This window comes from Prinia subflava, chromosome Z (genome assembly GCF_021018805.1).
Source record: "Prinia subflava isolate CZ2003 ecotype Zambia chromosome Z, Cam_Psub_1.2, whole genome shotgun sequence".
NCBI classification, from domain to species: domain Eukaryota; kingdom Metazoa; phylum Chordata; class Aves; order Passeriformes; family Cisticolidae; genus Prinia; species Prinia subflava.
Genome location: NC_086283.1, coordinates 26,525,394 through 26,539,334, shown reverse-complemented (window position 1 = coordinate 26,539,334; position 13,941 = coordinate 26,525,394). Strand labels below are relative to the sequence as shown.

At 44.1% G+C, this 13,941-nt stretch overlaps 2 protein-coding genes across 2 annotated transcripts; both read right to left on the bottom strand.

Moving 5' to 3' along the window:
- Positions 1-399: 399 nt before the first annotated feature.
- CCDC125 (coiled-coil domain containing 125) lies at positions 400-10,743 on the bottom strand. The gene is made up of 12 exons (XM_063422434.1): positions 10,544-10,743; positions 9,947-10,327; positions 8,793-8,851; positions 8,082-8,168; positions 7,133-7,210; positions 6,352-6,437; positions 4,662-4,744; positions 4,008-4,123; positions 3,404-3,511; positions 2,224-2,395; positions 904-1,037; positions 400-812 (listed from the first exon to the last, which is right to left on the bottom strand). Exons 2-12 carry the CDS (start codon positions 10,215-10,217, stop codon positions 543-545), a joined length of 1,464 nt encoding a protein of 487 aa, XP_063278504.1. The 5' UTR covers positions 10,218-10,327; positions 10,544-10,743; the 3' UTR covers positions 400-542.
- A 291-nt stretch (positions 10,744-11,034) lies between these two features.
- AK6 (adenylate kinase 6) lies at positions 11,035-13,903 on the bottom strand. Its single transcript, XM_063422437.1, has 5 exons — positions 13,816-13,903; positions 13,174-13,266; positions 12,525-12,583; positions 12,296-12,441; positions 11,035-12,176 (listed from the first exon to the last, which is right to left on the bottom strand). Exons 1-5 carry the CDS (start codon positions 13,841-13,843, stop codon positions 11,987-11,989), a joined length of 516 nt encoding a protein of 171 aa, XP_063278507.1. The 5' UTR covers positions 13,844-13,903; the 3' UTR covers positions 11,035-11,986.
- Between the last annotated feature and the right edge of the window lie 38 nt (positions 13,904-13,941).

The window sequence follows — 13,941 nt, the reverse complement described above, 5'->3', positions numbered from 1 at the left end:
GGGCGGGGCCACACGTCTGACGAGCGGGCGGGGGCGCGGCAGGAGAAAACAGGGTGAGTCGTGTTTGTGATTGACAGCACGGAAGGGCGGAGTCGCCGACGAAGCTGACCCCCCCGGGAGGCGGAGCCTGTGTGAGGGGGCAGAGACGGTCGTGCAGGTCACACACTCTGTCTCGCGCCCCGCCGGCAGGGGGCGAGCCCCCGTCCGGGAGGGGATGTCATACCCTCAAACCCCGCGGTGACGTCACTGCCGGTACAGACCACTGTCTGTGGCAGTTTGCATGACGTCACACCCACACGCAGTGACGTCACTCTTAGCCACTGGACACCGTGGGCTCAGGGAAGAGTGTGGGCAGCCAACAGACCCTTCTCTGGTAGAACGCTGCCCCTCTCGCGCCAAGGACTGCCACTGCGCCCACGCTGTGACATGAGCCCCACAGTGACGCCATCACAGCACAATTTCTGGTGTTTCCACGACAAACTTCTTTTTTATAAAGCCACGCTGCCCTCACGCACAGCTACAGCAAGAGCTCACACAGCCCCTCAGCCATCCCCCAGCGCTGAGGGCCAGGAGCTCAACCTTCGGAGCCCTGCGGCTGCTCCCGCGCAGTGCAGGGCAGGAGCATGGCTTGGGGTGGGGAGGCGACGGCTGTCAGTGTAAGGGGCGTCCAGGGGGCTCTGGGGTCCGAGCCAACGCCTTCCTGTCATGTCCCCCCTGTCCTGTCCCGGCCCAGCCTCCCTGGCCTCGGCTGCCCGTGCCAGCATGTAGCTGACCTTGCGCTGGTGCGCCAGAGCCTCCTCCTTGTCGTTCACCTGTATGGCCAAAAGAAAGGAGGCCATGGTCAGCTTGGGGGTATACACCCAGCAAACATACACGCTCTAGAGATTTGAACCAAATACTGACCAGATCTATCAACATCCTCAGGATTTCGTGGGCATTGTCCAGTTCCTCGACCTTCCTGCAGTCCCCATCTGATGAGAGCAGGCTGGACAGCTTCCGCCCTAGGTTGTTCTTGTTCCCCTGTAACTTGACACGCTCTAAGGAAAACAGAACTGCGTCAACTGCAGAATTGCTCAGGAAGGGAAAAAACGACTTTGGGATAAAACAGGCACTTGTAAACCTAGATCTGAATGATCTCATCAAAAAAGGCAATATGAACTGCAGCCTTCTCCCACTGCATGGGACACGACACATTCCCACCACGCAGCACTGTTCCTGCCATCACATAAAGGTCTGCTACACAGACCTTACACATGGGCAAATTGAGTATTCTTCTCACTCCATGGAAAATATAGTTCTGACACTCTAGTTAAACAATAATTCACAGTAATTTGTTAACAGTAAGAAGACTAAAAAAAACAAAGATTCTCTGACATAGGCCACTTACAAGTTTGTAAGACTTCCAGAAATAGTAAAATACATTAAAATTATGGCACATATTCAGGTAATGGAGCCTGAAAGCAATGGTGTCAGTATAGGGGAAACAGCTACTCAAGGTTATGCTGTTGTAGTGCTACACTCCAGGAGTGCCCAAGGAACCTGGGAGACGTACCACACTTCTAGGACTGGCAGGTCTTGGCCAATGGTCAAAACAAATATATTGTGCCATTCCTAAAGTCTGCAGTGGTTTTGACCACGATGTAAGCTTAAATACTTCTCTTTATCCCTTTATTTTTTGAAAGAATAAAAGATTATTAGGACTATTCCTATTTCACAGATTAGCATTCTTCCTCTTTTACACAGGGTTTTGTAACTCTGCATTAGTGTAAGAACACTAATAAACACTAATATTGATACACATGCATAATAAAAGGCTAAAAATGTTTAAGGAAAAACAGGAAAAAAGAATCTATTTAGTATTCTAGTGACTCATGGAATAGCCTCGGTTAGAAAGAACCTTAAAGCTCATCTCATTCCACACTTTCCACTAGACCAAGTGGCTAAATACTCCATTTGGAGCTAAAAAAGCTCCAACTACTCTTTTTTTCTTTGCATTTCTCCTCCTTCCCCAACTCTTGCATAGAGCTCATTTGAAAAAAAAACTCAAACAGAGAAGTTGCTGGTAGCACTTATAACAGCCAGATGTCAGCTTTTCTCATTTGCTGTCCATAGCCCTCGGTCAGCAGCTGAGCCACCAGCACACATTTAACACAAGGAGAGCAGCTCTTGCTCCTGTTCCCTCCTCTGCCAGCCAGCCCCCAGACACACAGACTGCCCAGCTACCAGTGCCTCGCAGACGTCTCCAGTTTGCAAATTTGGTTTCCTTCTTCATGTTTATCATTTCTGCCAGCCTCAGGGCCTGGTCCTTTCTCTGCATCAGTTGCTGCTCAAATGCAATTCTGAAGGCATCTGCCATGATATACGCTTCATCCTTACTCTTCTTCAGATTCTCAATCTGGTTTTAATTCAGGGAAAATTTAAAATATATTATCTAATTTGGGTGCAAAAGCAGATTTAAAATTAATATTAAGACACAGACAGCTTGCAAGTAAATATAATAACGGAAGTAGCAGGAATCAAAGGGTTTTCCTCACACATAAAGAAACGTATTTTGAAATGTGGATTAAAATCCTTAGTCTTCATTGTCTGCACATATTCACACCCCCAGCCACCCACACAATCACCTCTGTATTTATTTATCTCTGCACATGCACAAAAACTCGAGGAGGGAAATAAAGTCCCATCACAGCTGGGCCCAGAGAAGAAGGAGCAAGAGATTGGAATCTATATCAGGGATCATAAGGGACAGGCCAGCACCTATTTTTAAAACCTTAAAAACCTTAACCTTCCAGTTAATTAACTGGAAATTCTGCAGCAGGACCACAAGGATGGCTACCACATTTGCAGAGTCAAATACAAATTAGAAAAATTCTAAATCCACACAATTTCACTAAATAGGAAAAAAAATAGGATCTTGGAATTCACATCGTTGATTTAAGTGTGAGGTAAATAGGTATTTTCCAGCAAGATCAGCTTCCTGACCTAGCCGGGTGAGCGGGCTGTAAGTGCTGATGCCAACACAAGGGAGGGGTGTAATGCACTGCCAGGAAGGAAGGAAAAGGTTCAGTGCCAGTCCACATGCACAGTGTATACATTCATGGAGGACATACACTTAGGGTGTGTTCTCTTTTTTCAGATTAAAAAATATGGGGAGCAGGAAAAAGAATGCAATTTTTTTTCCAACTAGTAAAGCTGAGTAGATATAATTACAATTTCTTCTACCAGCAAAAATTATGGCATTACAATCATCACAAACAAACTGTATGTTTTTTCTGATATTGACTGTGGTTGTGAGACATGTGAGTTTGTGTTAGCTGTGGCTGAGTGCTTCTGGCTTTGTTTGAATTGGTGCAGGAACTCCTCAAGGAGCCTCTCCTTGTCCCCATCCAGCCAGGCCTGTTACCTCTTGCTTGAGGTGAAGGAGTTGCTTTCGAGTAAGAGCTGCCACTTTGGCACAGGGACAAGGCTGCCCTTCAGCAGGACTGCAGGTGCAGGCTCCGAGCACTGCCAGCTGAAAAGGCAAAACAAACCACAGGTTGGGATCTGCTCACAGAGGTGCCGGTAAAAAATACACCCTGGAACCACACAGGGAGTGCCAGTCACTGGGAGCAGGTGTGGGAGGTAGAGGTGAAGGCTTCTGACTCACAGTGAGAGCAGTGTTTTCAGGCAAAACCTGACAGATGGCTGTGCCACACCCTGCAGTCCTCACCAGGATATTACTGTGCTCAGTAAAACACAAGGAAACAGGGTTTAAGTGCTAGGAAGAAGAAAAGCAAGCATCATAGCTTGTGAAAAACAGCCTGATGCTTTCTTCTGTCCGATCTTTCTCTGCAAGGTGGACCAGGAAGAAGAAAACTGATTAACAGGCATGCAAAGACATGTGCTAGTTAGCTAAAAATGGGTTCAAATAAAGGGATCTGTAATGACAAGTGAATTTTCTCTATGTATTTTGAACACAAACATATCTCTGAAGCAGCCACTTGGAAAAACACATAGGCAATACTTACTTCAAGACCTGTAAAATCAGTAATGTTACTTTTGTTCAGTGACATATTCTCCCGAAAAACTTTCTGTTGTTTCACATCTAACATTGCAAGGCATTCCAAGCACTGCTGGTTCAGGACTACAAAATAAAACAAAGAAAGAGATTACAAAAATCTGCTGCTATGATTTCTTAATTTCTGAGTTCAATTACACCCGAATGAAGCAGTTTTATCATTTAAGCATCAGTTTGGGAACAAGATGAGAGTGTAGAAGGAGTAACTCATATCCCAGTTGTTTCTCCTTCTGTGTTCTCCCAGAAATAATGACCCACTTAGAAAGAGACCAATGCTCTGCCTCAGGACTGAGTGCTCATCTCTTTGTACACTTAAAAGTCAGACAGCCTCTCATTTAGAACAGCACAACATTAGGGAATAACGATTTAAGTCAGCTATTCTAAAAGCCTTTTGAAAGGCAAGAATAAAGGAAAGGGGCTTGAGTCCTCTGATCCAGTAGCTGCCCTGGCTTCTTTCCAATTTAACTTTCAAGCTTCTCCGTATCCACTAAGATCAGCTCTCAGTGACAAGACACTGATCCCCAAAGGAAACTTCCATCACAACTAAATCCTGAATTATTCTTGAAAAACAGTGTATTCAGAGGAATACCAGTTGCTGGCTTACTTGCATTTTCAGCTTTAAGTGTTTTAACTTCTTCTGTCCTCAATTTCAATGCTTCCTTAAGAGCTGCATTTTCACAGTATATTCTGTAGAAATAGAAGTTAGAAAGTGGCTTTATTATACATCTAAAGAAAGTTTTTAAGTGGGTACTCAATAATTTAAAAAATAACCTGTTAAAACATGGTATCTAATATTACTGCAAATTAAAATTAGGATTACTTAAAAGATGGAATAAAAAAAAACAAAAGTGAAAGGAGTTCAGTACTAGACATAAATTTAAAAAAAAAATAATTCGTGTGTAAGCAATGCCCAGAGCTTTAACAAGAGATGAGTTTAAGTGCCACATTTCCATCATAAATGCAAAGAAATTGGTAATTATGAACCTCTGAAACACTTGCTAGAAATTTCCTACTTCCCTGAAGGAACAAAACTGTTCCTTCCTATTGGAAGTGTGACAGCTCTGATCTGTAAACTTCCTGTAGTCTGAATCCTGTTTTCAAGAACAGCTGTGCCTTCAGGTGTTGCAACATGAGAACACACAATATGTACTGGTAATGCGTTTTTCCTTGAAGTATTTCCCTCTTGAACAGAACAGTAGCAATCTGACGTCCTAAATGTCAAAGCAATACAATTTATTTGGTGCACCTCTGCAGCTGTCAGTAAAGGCAGCCTAGTCTGAATTATTTCACCCAGAAGAAACCAAAGGAAGATGCACATTCTTCTTGTCCTGCTGCCTCAGATGTCAGAAAACTATCAGAAAAATATGACATGTTTTGCAAAGCAGGCTGGGCCCCTGGTTGTCATTTTTTTGAGGCTATGTCTGTATCTTTGATCAGTCAACACCAGTTTTGTGACTCCAAACTGCACAGCTACACTTCCAGCCTACTCAGTCAGGAAAGCTAGAGAGCTTTCAAGAGGCATCCCTTGATAAATGTATCTATGGAATAGTTTGTAAACTTTTGGCTTATTCTTTGATTCAAGTTGAAACATATTTTAAATAAAAACATATGCTGAATGATAACAACAACAGCAATAATAATAACAAACAATGACAAAAACAAGTCCTCTGATGGGTAGACTTCAGAGCTACAATTTCTCCATGTAAATGAGTGAGTCTACTGGTCCCATTTCTCAAAGTCTGTTATCTATTATTAGTTTAGTGCCTCTGGCACATTCTTCTTGCCCAACCACACCTTCTGTCCACCCAGAGTGACTCTATTCAACAAAGAACCTCTTGATCAGCCTCTCTCTAAAGCACTGCATCTTACCTGTACACATGCCCAGACCCACAGTGCAAGACAATAAAGAAATTATTAACCAGGAAATTATACTTCCACATGCATGCACACACCATTATTTTCTCTGCCTTTACAGTTAAGGTAAATAAGGATAATCAGTCCCCAGCTGTCTGATGTCACATGATGAAAAAAACTCAGCCTAGCAAAACCAGTCTACCAACACCTAAAAAAAAATCAGGACAATATATGTAGAAGTTTTAATTGAAAAATACAAATGTGACTAGTGTGAAAAATCAAAATCTTCCAGAATTTGGAAGGTAATTGGGAAACTACATAACCCCCAAAGAACCCAAGGAAGCAAGTTTGAAATACAAAATAGATGACATAGAGCACTCAGTGCAATTTTTTTAAAGAATCAAATAAAAACCCCAGTGATACACAGTTAAGTCAAATACCTGTCATATTTTTCTGTCCAGGTGTCTTCTATGTTTTTAAATCTGTCCTGATCAAATTCAATTTCCCATTGCAACATATTTATTTCCTGTGGAAACAAAACAAACTTGCAGCAGCTCATTACAGCATTCCCATCAGAAGGATGCCAGGCGTCCTGAGTTTGGCAAAGATCTCAGTGAGCAGTGACAACTTGTGATACTGCTAATAATAAATTTGGTACCAGACACCAAAGTTTCTGTATCACTGGCCTATGGACTCCAGCCTCTCTTACAGGACTAATGCTTCCAGAGGCCTCCAACAAAGACAGACCCATGCTGTCGCATCTCCCTGTCCTGCTCCTATTATGTGGAACAGAAAAACAGTAGCAGGAACAAAGAAAAAACCTCAGTTTAACAAGGGAGCTCAACACCACCTTCCTATTCTTTCGCACCTTCCCTACTAAAACCCGACACTCATTTCTCAGAGTCCTTGGGAAGCCTCAGCTGAACCACTGAGGAGTTGTGCAGCTCACTCTGAGCAACTGAAACCTAGAAAAACACCAGCTGAAATTATAGAAAGAACTCTGGCAATTTTCTGATATTATTTATACACGTTATAGCATGAAAAGGCCTAGATCAAAGGAATGATAAATTAATTTTTTCCTTTCTACTAAAAAGGAACAGGAATTCTTTTTACAAAACCCCTGGAATTAATGTCAGGTATGCACTGATTAAAATAAACAATCTGATAACCCCTTTTTAGTAGCCATGGGCTTCTCTGTGTGAAGGAAACACCCACACTTACCTTCTCTAGAGTCCTCTTTTCTTCCTCAGTTTTCTGAAGCATTGCTTTGGTATGGCTCGTGGCTTTATCAAATATTGCCTGCAAAATTAACCAACAACCAAACAAAACCCAAAATGCAACTCTGCCAAATACTGTGATTAAATTGAGTTAATTTTCAGTTTCACACTTAGAGGCATCCACATTCATAGTTAAACAGCAGTGTGCAGAGTTACAAACACCAGCAAGTTGCTTGTGAGCCCCAGAGGGTTCTGATCTCAAGTCTAACTTGCATAACAAACTTGGGTTTCAATCCCATAACCTCTGCTACTGACAGTGTAGCATCATTTAACTTGAGATCATGTCCTCTTCAGGGCTCATGCAGGAAATCACATCTTAAAAAACTGGGTCACAACACACCTAAGCTCTGATCCAGGCCTAACTTGCTACAAATATGTGACTGTATAAACTACACAACTATAAATGGGTTATGTAAGCAGGCTAAATCCTAGCAACCAATTTCAGCAGAATTTGTTATGAAAGAGAATAAAAATACTATAAATGGTGAACAAAAGAATGACCTGACATTTAAGGCATACTGTCCTCTAGGGCGACAGAGGGAGCAGCAGTCAACTCAAAATACTCATGCTTTGCAGCAGGATTCCAAGCACTGGCAAAATCTTCAATATAAAGGACTGGAAAAAGGCCTTAATTTTATGTTTAGAGGATAAATCCTCAAGGATTCTTAAAGATAAAATTGTGAGAATTGCTACAACAGTAAAGTCTTCTTAAGTAATACATTAGTTCCAGTAAACTGAAGAGGCAGGTCTGTAGACACCTGCAGACTCAATGATTTAAATTGCAGCCCTGGGAAGGCCTTAAGGTCTTTGAGGTTTTGATAAGGACTAGCAGAAGATTTCCTCTGTTTACCTTGTTATCACCAAGTACCAACTAATTTCTGAATAGCTCCTACCATGCTCTGCAGGATTCTTAGGGCTTCATATTTTCCCTCAAGCTGTCTTTGAGATGCTTCAAGCTCAACTTTCAAAATTTCAAGTTCCTGAAGTGAAACAAAGTAGATACACTTAGTAAAAGCCAAGGTAATCCTGTTAAGATTCCACTGTAAAATCAATTTAAATTTGCCTTCCTCAAAAAACAAACCTCTGTTTTACCTGTGTGATGTCTTTTCATGGGCTCACCTGAAGTTGAAGAACACAGTGCAGGTGGAATGTGTATTTTTACAGCTGAAGTCAGCTGGCTGTGGTGCCAACACCTCAACACATTTAACCACAGTAAAACCAAAATGTATTCTTAACTACCTTCAAACAGAAATGCACACTAAAAATCCACAGATTGCTTACACTATAGATTTTTCAAGCCCCAAAGCATAATAAAACATAAACATCTGCTAGAAAAGTAAAACAATACCTTCAATATTCTATAGATCTTTAAAAATACTTTGTCTGCCCCCTGAAAAAAAAACCCCACAAACAAACAAACCTCTCAGAATATAAAGTCCACCTCACACTACAATTTCCTGACATAAAATTTAATGAAGCTTCCAACTCCCACTTCAATTTCAAGGACCTAGGTCTATCCAGGTCTCTCAGCATGTCAAGATCCTCTTGCTACATTGAAAGGAAATGCAGATTTGGAGAGCAGCACCCTGGGTACTGTTACCAACCTCCAGAGCTTCCTGAAGTCGTTGCTTTAGTTCTTCATTTGACACTTCAGTATTAGATTCTGTAGGATTAATAGAGGATACTAAATGATACAATATTGTAATATTTAAAGAAAAGAAAAAAGTGAAGATTCTACCCTGAAAGCAGGTAACATATAAAGGTGAATTTTCACCTTTGTGTTGTGGGTTTTTTTCTTGTGGAGCTAATAAACAGATTTAAGAAATACATTATTACATTGATACAAACTTCAAACATATTGCTTCACAGTTAAAGAAATGAAATGGGGGAAAAATGTCTGTTGTAAAAAGACATAAAGTAAAGGCAAACATTTTATAACTTCCTTTAAAATAAAGCTAACAAAATTGCCATCTTGACTAGAAAAAAAATTTTTTTTAGATTCTTTTCTGATTGTAACTTTTCAACATCCACACTCAAAACAACAGCTAGCACTATTTAGAAGTAGGGGCAATTTTCCAGAGACAGAGATAGGTCAGCTTAATGGGGAAAGGATAATGGGGGATTTGTTTAAAAGAGAGAAATAAGCAAGTTGCACAGAAATACCTCAGTCAAAATATTAAAAATTAAAAGGAAAACAGCCAGACAGTAATGAACAGCACTGCTTTCACAAAAAAAAAAAAAAAAAAAAAAAAAAAAAAAAAAAAAAAAAGCGCTAAAGCAGATTCTGAAAACAACTTCCTAATCCCTAAACTAAGCCAATTCATCAATTTCAACTGAAGAGCAAATAATGTTTTGAATATTTAGCTACAAGCTTTAGGTACTGTCTTCAGGAAGACTTCAGCTTATTCAAAGCAGGAATCCAAGCAGTGCCATTCAGTTTCACAGACATACCTATGCCTGTGTAGGTACACCCACTACATGATGCTCTTTGCTAAATGTCGTTTCAAATGCAAAATTAAACGCTTTAAAACTGGACATTTTACACTAAGAATGGTCACTGCCTTGCGCACTGAGAAGCAACTCTGCTGCTCACGTTCTGGGAGGAAGGTAGAGGATCCCAGGAGGAACCAAACCTTTCAGAGGTTTTGGCAAGTGGTTTGAATTAAACTTGATGACACTTTGTGAAGCAGCTGAATGGCTCACTTCCACTAACAAAAAATTTTCTTACGGTCAATAATTAACTTCCAATTACTCTTACCACAGCTATTCTCTCGTATGGAACTAGAGGCAGGTCTTTTGAGTGATCCATCATAAACGCTGTTTTGTTTTGGACCAGGAAGAGCTGCAGCATCGCTTTCTTCTGCTACCTTTGCTGACAAGGGGGAATTACAAGTCTTTCCAGACCCCTTCCTAGATCTAATTGAATAGGAATTTTGTAAATTTTCGCCTTCATAAACACCTCCCGGTCTTCTCCCAAGTCCATTTCCCAAGTCTCCACATGTCATGTCATCCTCTTCTGCTTCCTCCATCTTCTCCTCCTCGTTTTTTTTCGGGTTTTTGGCTGGTTTGGGGTTTTTTTTCCTGACTGAGGGCCCCTCACCTACCGGTGAACAGCGCCTCCCGCAAGGCCAGATTTTATCTGGAAAAACAGGAAAGCTCTGTGTTTACAGCAGCAGGGCGAGACCCGAGTGGGAAATGCGAGGCTGCGGAAGCACGGCCGCTCCGCCGGGGAGCTGGGGCTCCCGAAATCGCTGCTCCCGCCTGCGGTGAGACCCTAGCCCGTAGCAGCGCGTCAGGTACTCCCCTTCGAGGACACCCCCGGAGCCCCCCGGCCCCGCCCGAACCCCCGACCCACCTGCGCGCCCGCACCCGGCGGTGCCGGTCCCGCCCCGGGGCGGGAGAGACGGAGCGGCTGCGGGAGCTGCCGGAGGCTGTTCGGAAGGAGGAGTTTGTTTATTTTTGGTATTTTACGAGCGGTCCATATTGCAGCCCCGTCCCTAGCACAGCTCGGACCGACGTGGGGTAGCGTGGGAAACAGGACCTGAGGTGACCAGGCGTGGTCACTCCAAATGTTCTCACGGACTGAGGCTGTCCTGACACGCCACACAGCACCGTCTACCTGTTTCCTGCTCTAGGCTAACCTCTGCCCGAGTTGCCACAATGCCTGGGCCTAATTCTCCAAGGAAACATACTATTTTTCACCATTTTGGTTTATAATATCATCAAATTTCTGTTGCAGTATTGCCACAAGCGTCACCAAAAACCCCAAAAAAACCAAAATCCAATAGCAAATTTGTAAAGCAAAAGGTTGTAAATATGTAACAACAACACTCTTCACAACAGAAATTTTCAAGAAAGTTGTTTTACTATCCAAATTCACGTATAAAGGGTTTATAAGCAAGCACTTTTTACAGAATCTTTCACAAGGCTTTCTTTCCAAGCAGCTTTTCTCTGAAAAAAGGTTTTCTCTTCCTTGAGCAGCCCTGCCCCCCTGGGGCACAGGCTTTAACAACAATCAGAACAGATCCCTGCCAGTGTTTTATCTGTGACCACCTTTAGGATGACTGCAGGTCTATCCTGACAAGTGATGCATTTCTTGGGTAATCTTGCAGTGATGTATACATTCCATGACTAGGACAGGGGATGGGAAAGACAGAGAAAAAAGGAAAAATAAAGTTTATTTTTAAAGACTCCAGACCAGTGCTCACACATCTGATGTCTCCTTACACATGAAGGCATCAAGGAATCTCCAAAGCTCTGTGCAACCATTTTAAAATAACTCTTGCATCACTTCTTTTCCTTCCAAAGCAAAGAACCAACCTTAGCCTGTACCAAACCCTCTCACTCTGCATTATCCTTACACCCCCAAGGCCACAGTGAAGCACAGCAGATTTTAGTCCCACAACTCAGCATCAGAACACTCTAGGACACTGTTCCATCCTCTGGAAATCAGGAGTGCCTCAACTGCCACCTGCTATCAGGATTTTACAGTTTTCTTGCAGGGAATTAATGGTTTGGTTTTAATTGTAAGGTCCAAAGAATTCTTAGTTACTGAACACAACTCCTGCTATTCAGGACAACCGCCTCATTTTTACCCTTTCAGTCATTTGCATCAGTTCTCCTCTTCTCTCTCAGGGTGCTGTTACAAATCCTCACAACCTGGCTACTTTGAACCTTCTTCTACTCCCTAGGCATTTACAATAAAATTCATGTTCATTTATAATACAAGATTTATGAATAGCATTTATTAAAACCTCCCTCCCAAGAAGTGATCCAGCAGTTACTGTTTCATCAGAAGTCAGTTGTTGTCCTTTATCCATTGCTCAATCCATTGCATAATTTGATCCAAATTTCTCTCTAGGTCCTCTGGAGTGTTGCTGGGTAACTGGTGTACAATTTCCTTTTTATATGACAACACAGCTTCCTCATATAGAGTCTGAAAAATTTCACACTGAATGTTGTCCTGCAGCTTCTTCCCTGTGTAGCCCCTGGAGAACAAGAGCACCAAGACAGTCTGAGGCACGTAGCAATGGAGGTGTTTTTCTGAGAATCAGTGATTTATGCCCTAAGCGAAGTACTTTACTCGTTATCTGGCCCAGTGACACACCTGCTCTCCAGTCGGTCATACAGACAGGAATTCTCTGTGCGCAGCACAAACACAATGTGGAACCAGCGCTCGGGGAAGAAGTCACAGCCGTGGTAATCCACAATCACCCCTCCCTCGCTCATCCTGTCCTCCAGCTCATCAATCACCTGCACCAGCAAAAGAGAGGGCAGGATCACCTGGCACTGCACAGCCAAAACACAGTGGGGGTGGCTCTAGGGGCTGGACCTACCCTGTCTTCATCCAAAATGGGGCAGTCATACTCCTCATCAAAGCCTTCGTACAGCTCTCCTGCAGCAGAGGGAATTTGCGGACGTTTGTTGGGCAGCAGAGCAGTTACCACAATCGACTTACCACAATTAATTTACCTTGTAATGTTTGTCTCAGGAGACTGCAGGCAAAAGGCAGAGCTCCGGGTAGGGAACACTTAGTTTGCAAATCCATGTAAGGCTAAGTTTGTTATTTATTACTTAGCACCAAGTATGCTGCTACAGACATGCTTGCTGAAATAAATTCATTTAATACACAGAATGACAGAACAGGTTGGGTTGGAGGCACTTCCCAGCACCTCCCCACCCTCCCAGCCAGGAATTCCTTCCCAATATCCCATCTAACCCTGCCCTCTGGCAGTTGGAAGCCATTCCCTATGTCCTGTCCCTCCACCCCTTGTCCCAAGCCCCCCTCCAGTTCTCCTGGAGCCCCTTCAGGCCCTGGAGGGGGCTCTGAGGTCTCCCAGAGCCTTCTCCTCTCCTCCAGCTGCACACCCCAGCTGTCGCAGACACCAGACAGGTGTGCAGGGGCTCCCAGTGCACGAGACGCCACCAGCAGAGTCACACTGAGCAGCGTGTCCCCACGCTCAGGGGACTGCTGTGGCACCGCACCTTCCTTGGCCAAGTCCCCCACGTTGACGTAGCTCAGCCCTGCTCTCGCCGCCAGCTCCTTTCCCAGCGTGGTTTTCCCAACTCCTGGTGTGCCTGGAGACCAAACCCACAGCAAAAGGTAAGGGGACAGTTTGCAGGTCCCCTCAAACATCCCCCTCCAAGTGAACTGGAACCTTCTGACAGCCCACACTGGAGACTTCATGGAATGAAAATAAAGGCAAAAACCTGCAGGACAAAGAGAAACAGGCGAGGGAAGGGAAACAGGAAAACAGGGAGTGAACTCTGACTGTGTGCAGGAATGTCACTCACACCGTGAGGGTTCGAAGAGAAATCTCCATTCATTTGAAAACTCCCTGGTAATATGGAGGAACCCCACGTTCTCATGAAGGAGTAGCGCTGCAAAACCACCCCAGGCTGGGACCCCACTCCGCAGATCAGCCAGGCTGCTGCCTCACAACCTAAACAACCCCAGGCTGTGATGGGCCCGGGGCCCCAGATCCCGAATCCCCCCAGGCTGGGACGCCACGCCTCGAATCACCCCGAATCGAGCTGGGCCGGGACCCCAGCCCCCCAGTGAGCCCAGGCCTGGATCCCGGGCTGCGGTGGGGCCACGGCCGGCCCCGCTGCCGCCGCGGTGCCCACCAGTGATCAGCACGTTCGGCCGCCTCATGGTCGCCGCCCGTCGCCTTGGAGACACGTGCGCGGGGGCCTCCGCTGCCGCCGCGCGCACCGATGGCGTCACCGCGCTGCCCGGCGTGGCGCGGGCAG

Coding starts and splice junctions, on each gene's coding strand:
- AK6 (XM_063422437.1), bottom strand. CDS start 13,843: ATGAGGCGGCCGAACGTGCTGATCACTG. Junction 12,442..12,524: donor CCATTTTGGATGAAGACAGG/GTAGGTCCAGCC, acceptor TTGCTGGTGCAG/GTGATTGATGAGCTGGAGGA. Junction 12,177..12,295: donor TATGACCGACTGGAGAGCAG/GTGTGTCACTGG, acceptor CTTGTTCTCCAG/GGGCTACACAGGGAAGAAGC.
- CCDC125 (XM_063422434.1), bottom strand. CDS start 10,217: ATGGAGGAAGCAGAAGAGGATGACATGACATGTGGAGACTTGGGAAAT. Junction 4,124..4,661: donor ACTTAAAGCTGAAAATGCAA/GTAAGCCAGCAA, acceptor TTTATTTTGTAG/TCCTGAACCAGCAGTGCTTG. Junction 2,396..3,403: donor TCCTTCACCTCAAGCAAGAG/GTAACAGGCCTG, acceptor AATTAAAACCAG/ATTGAGAATCTGAAGAAGAG.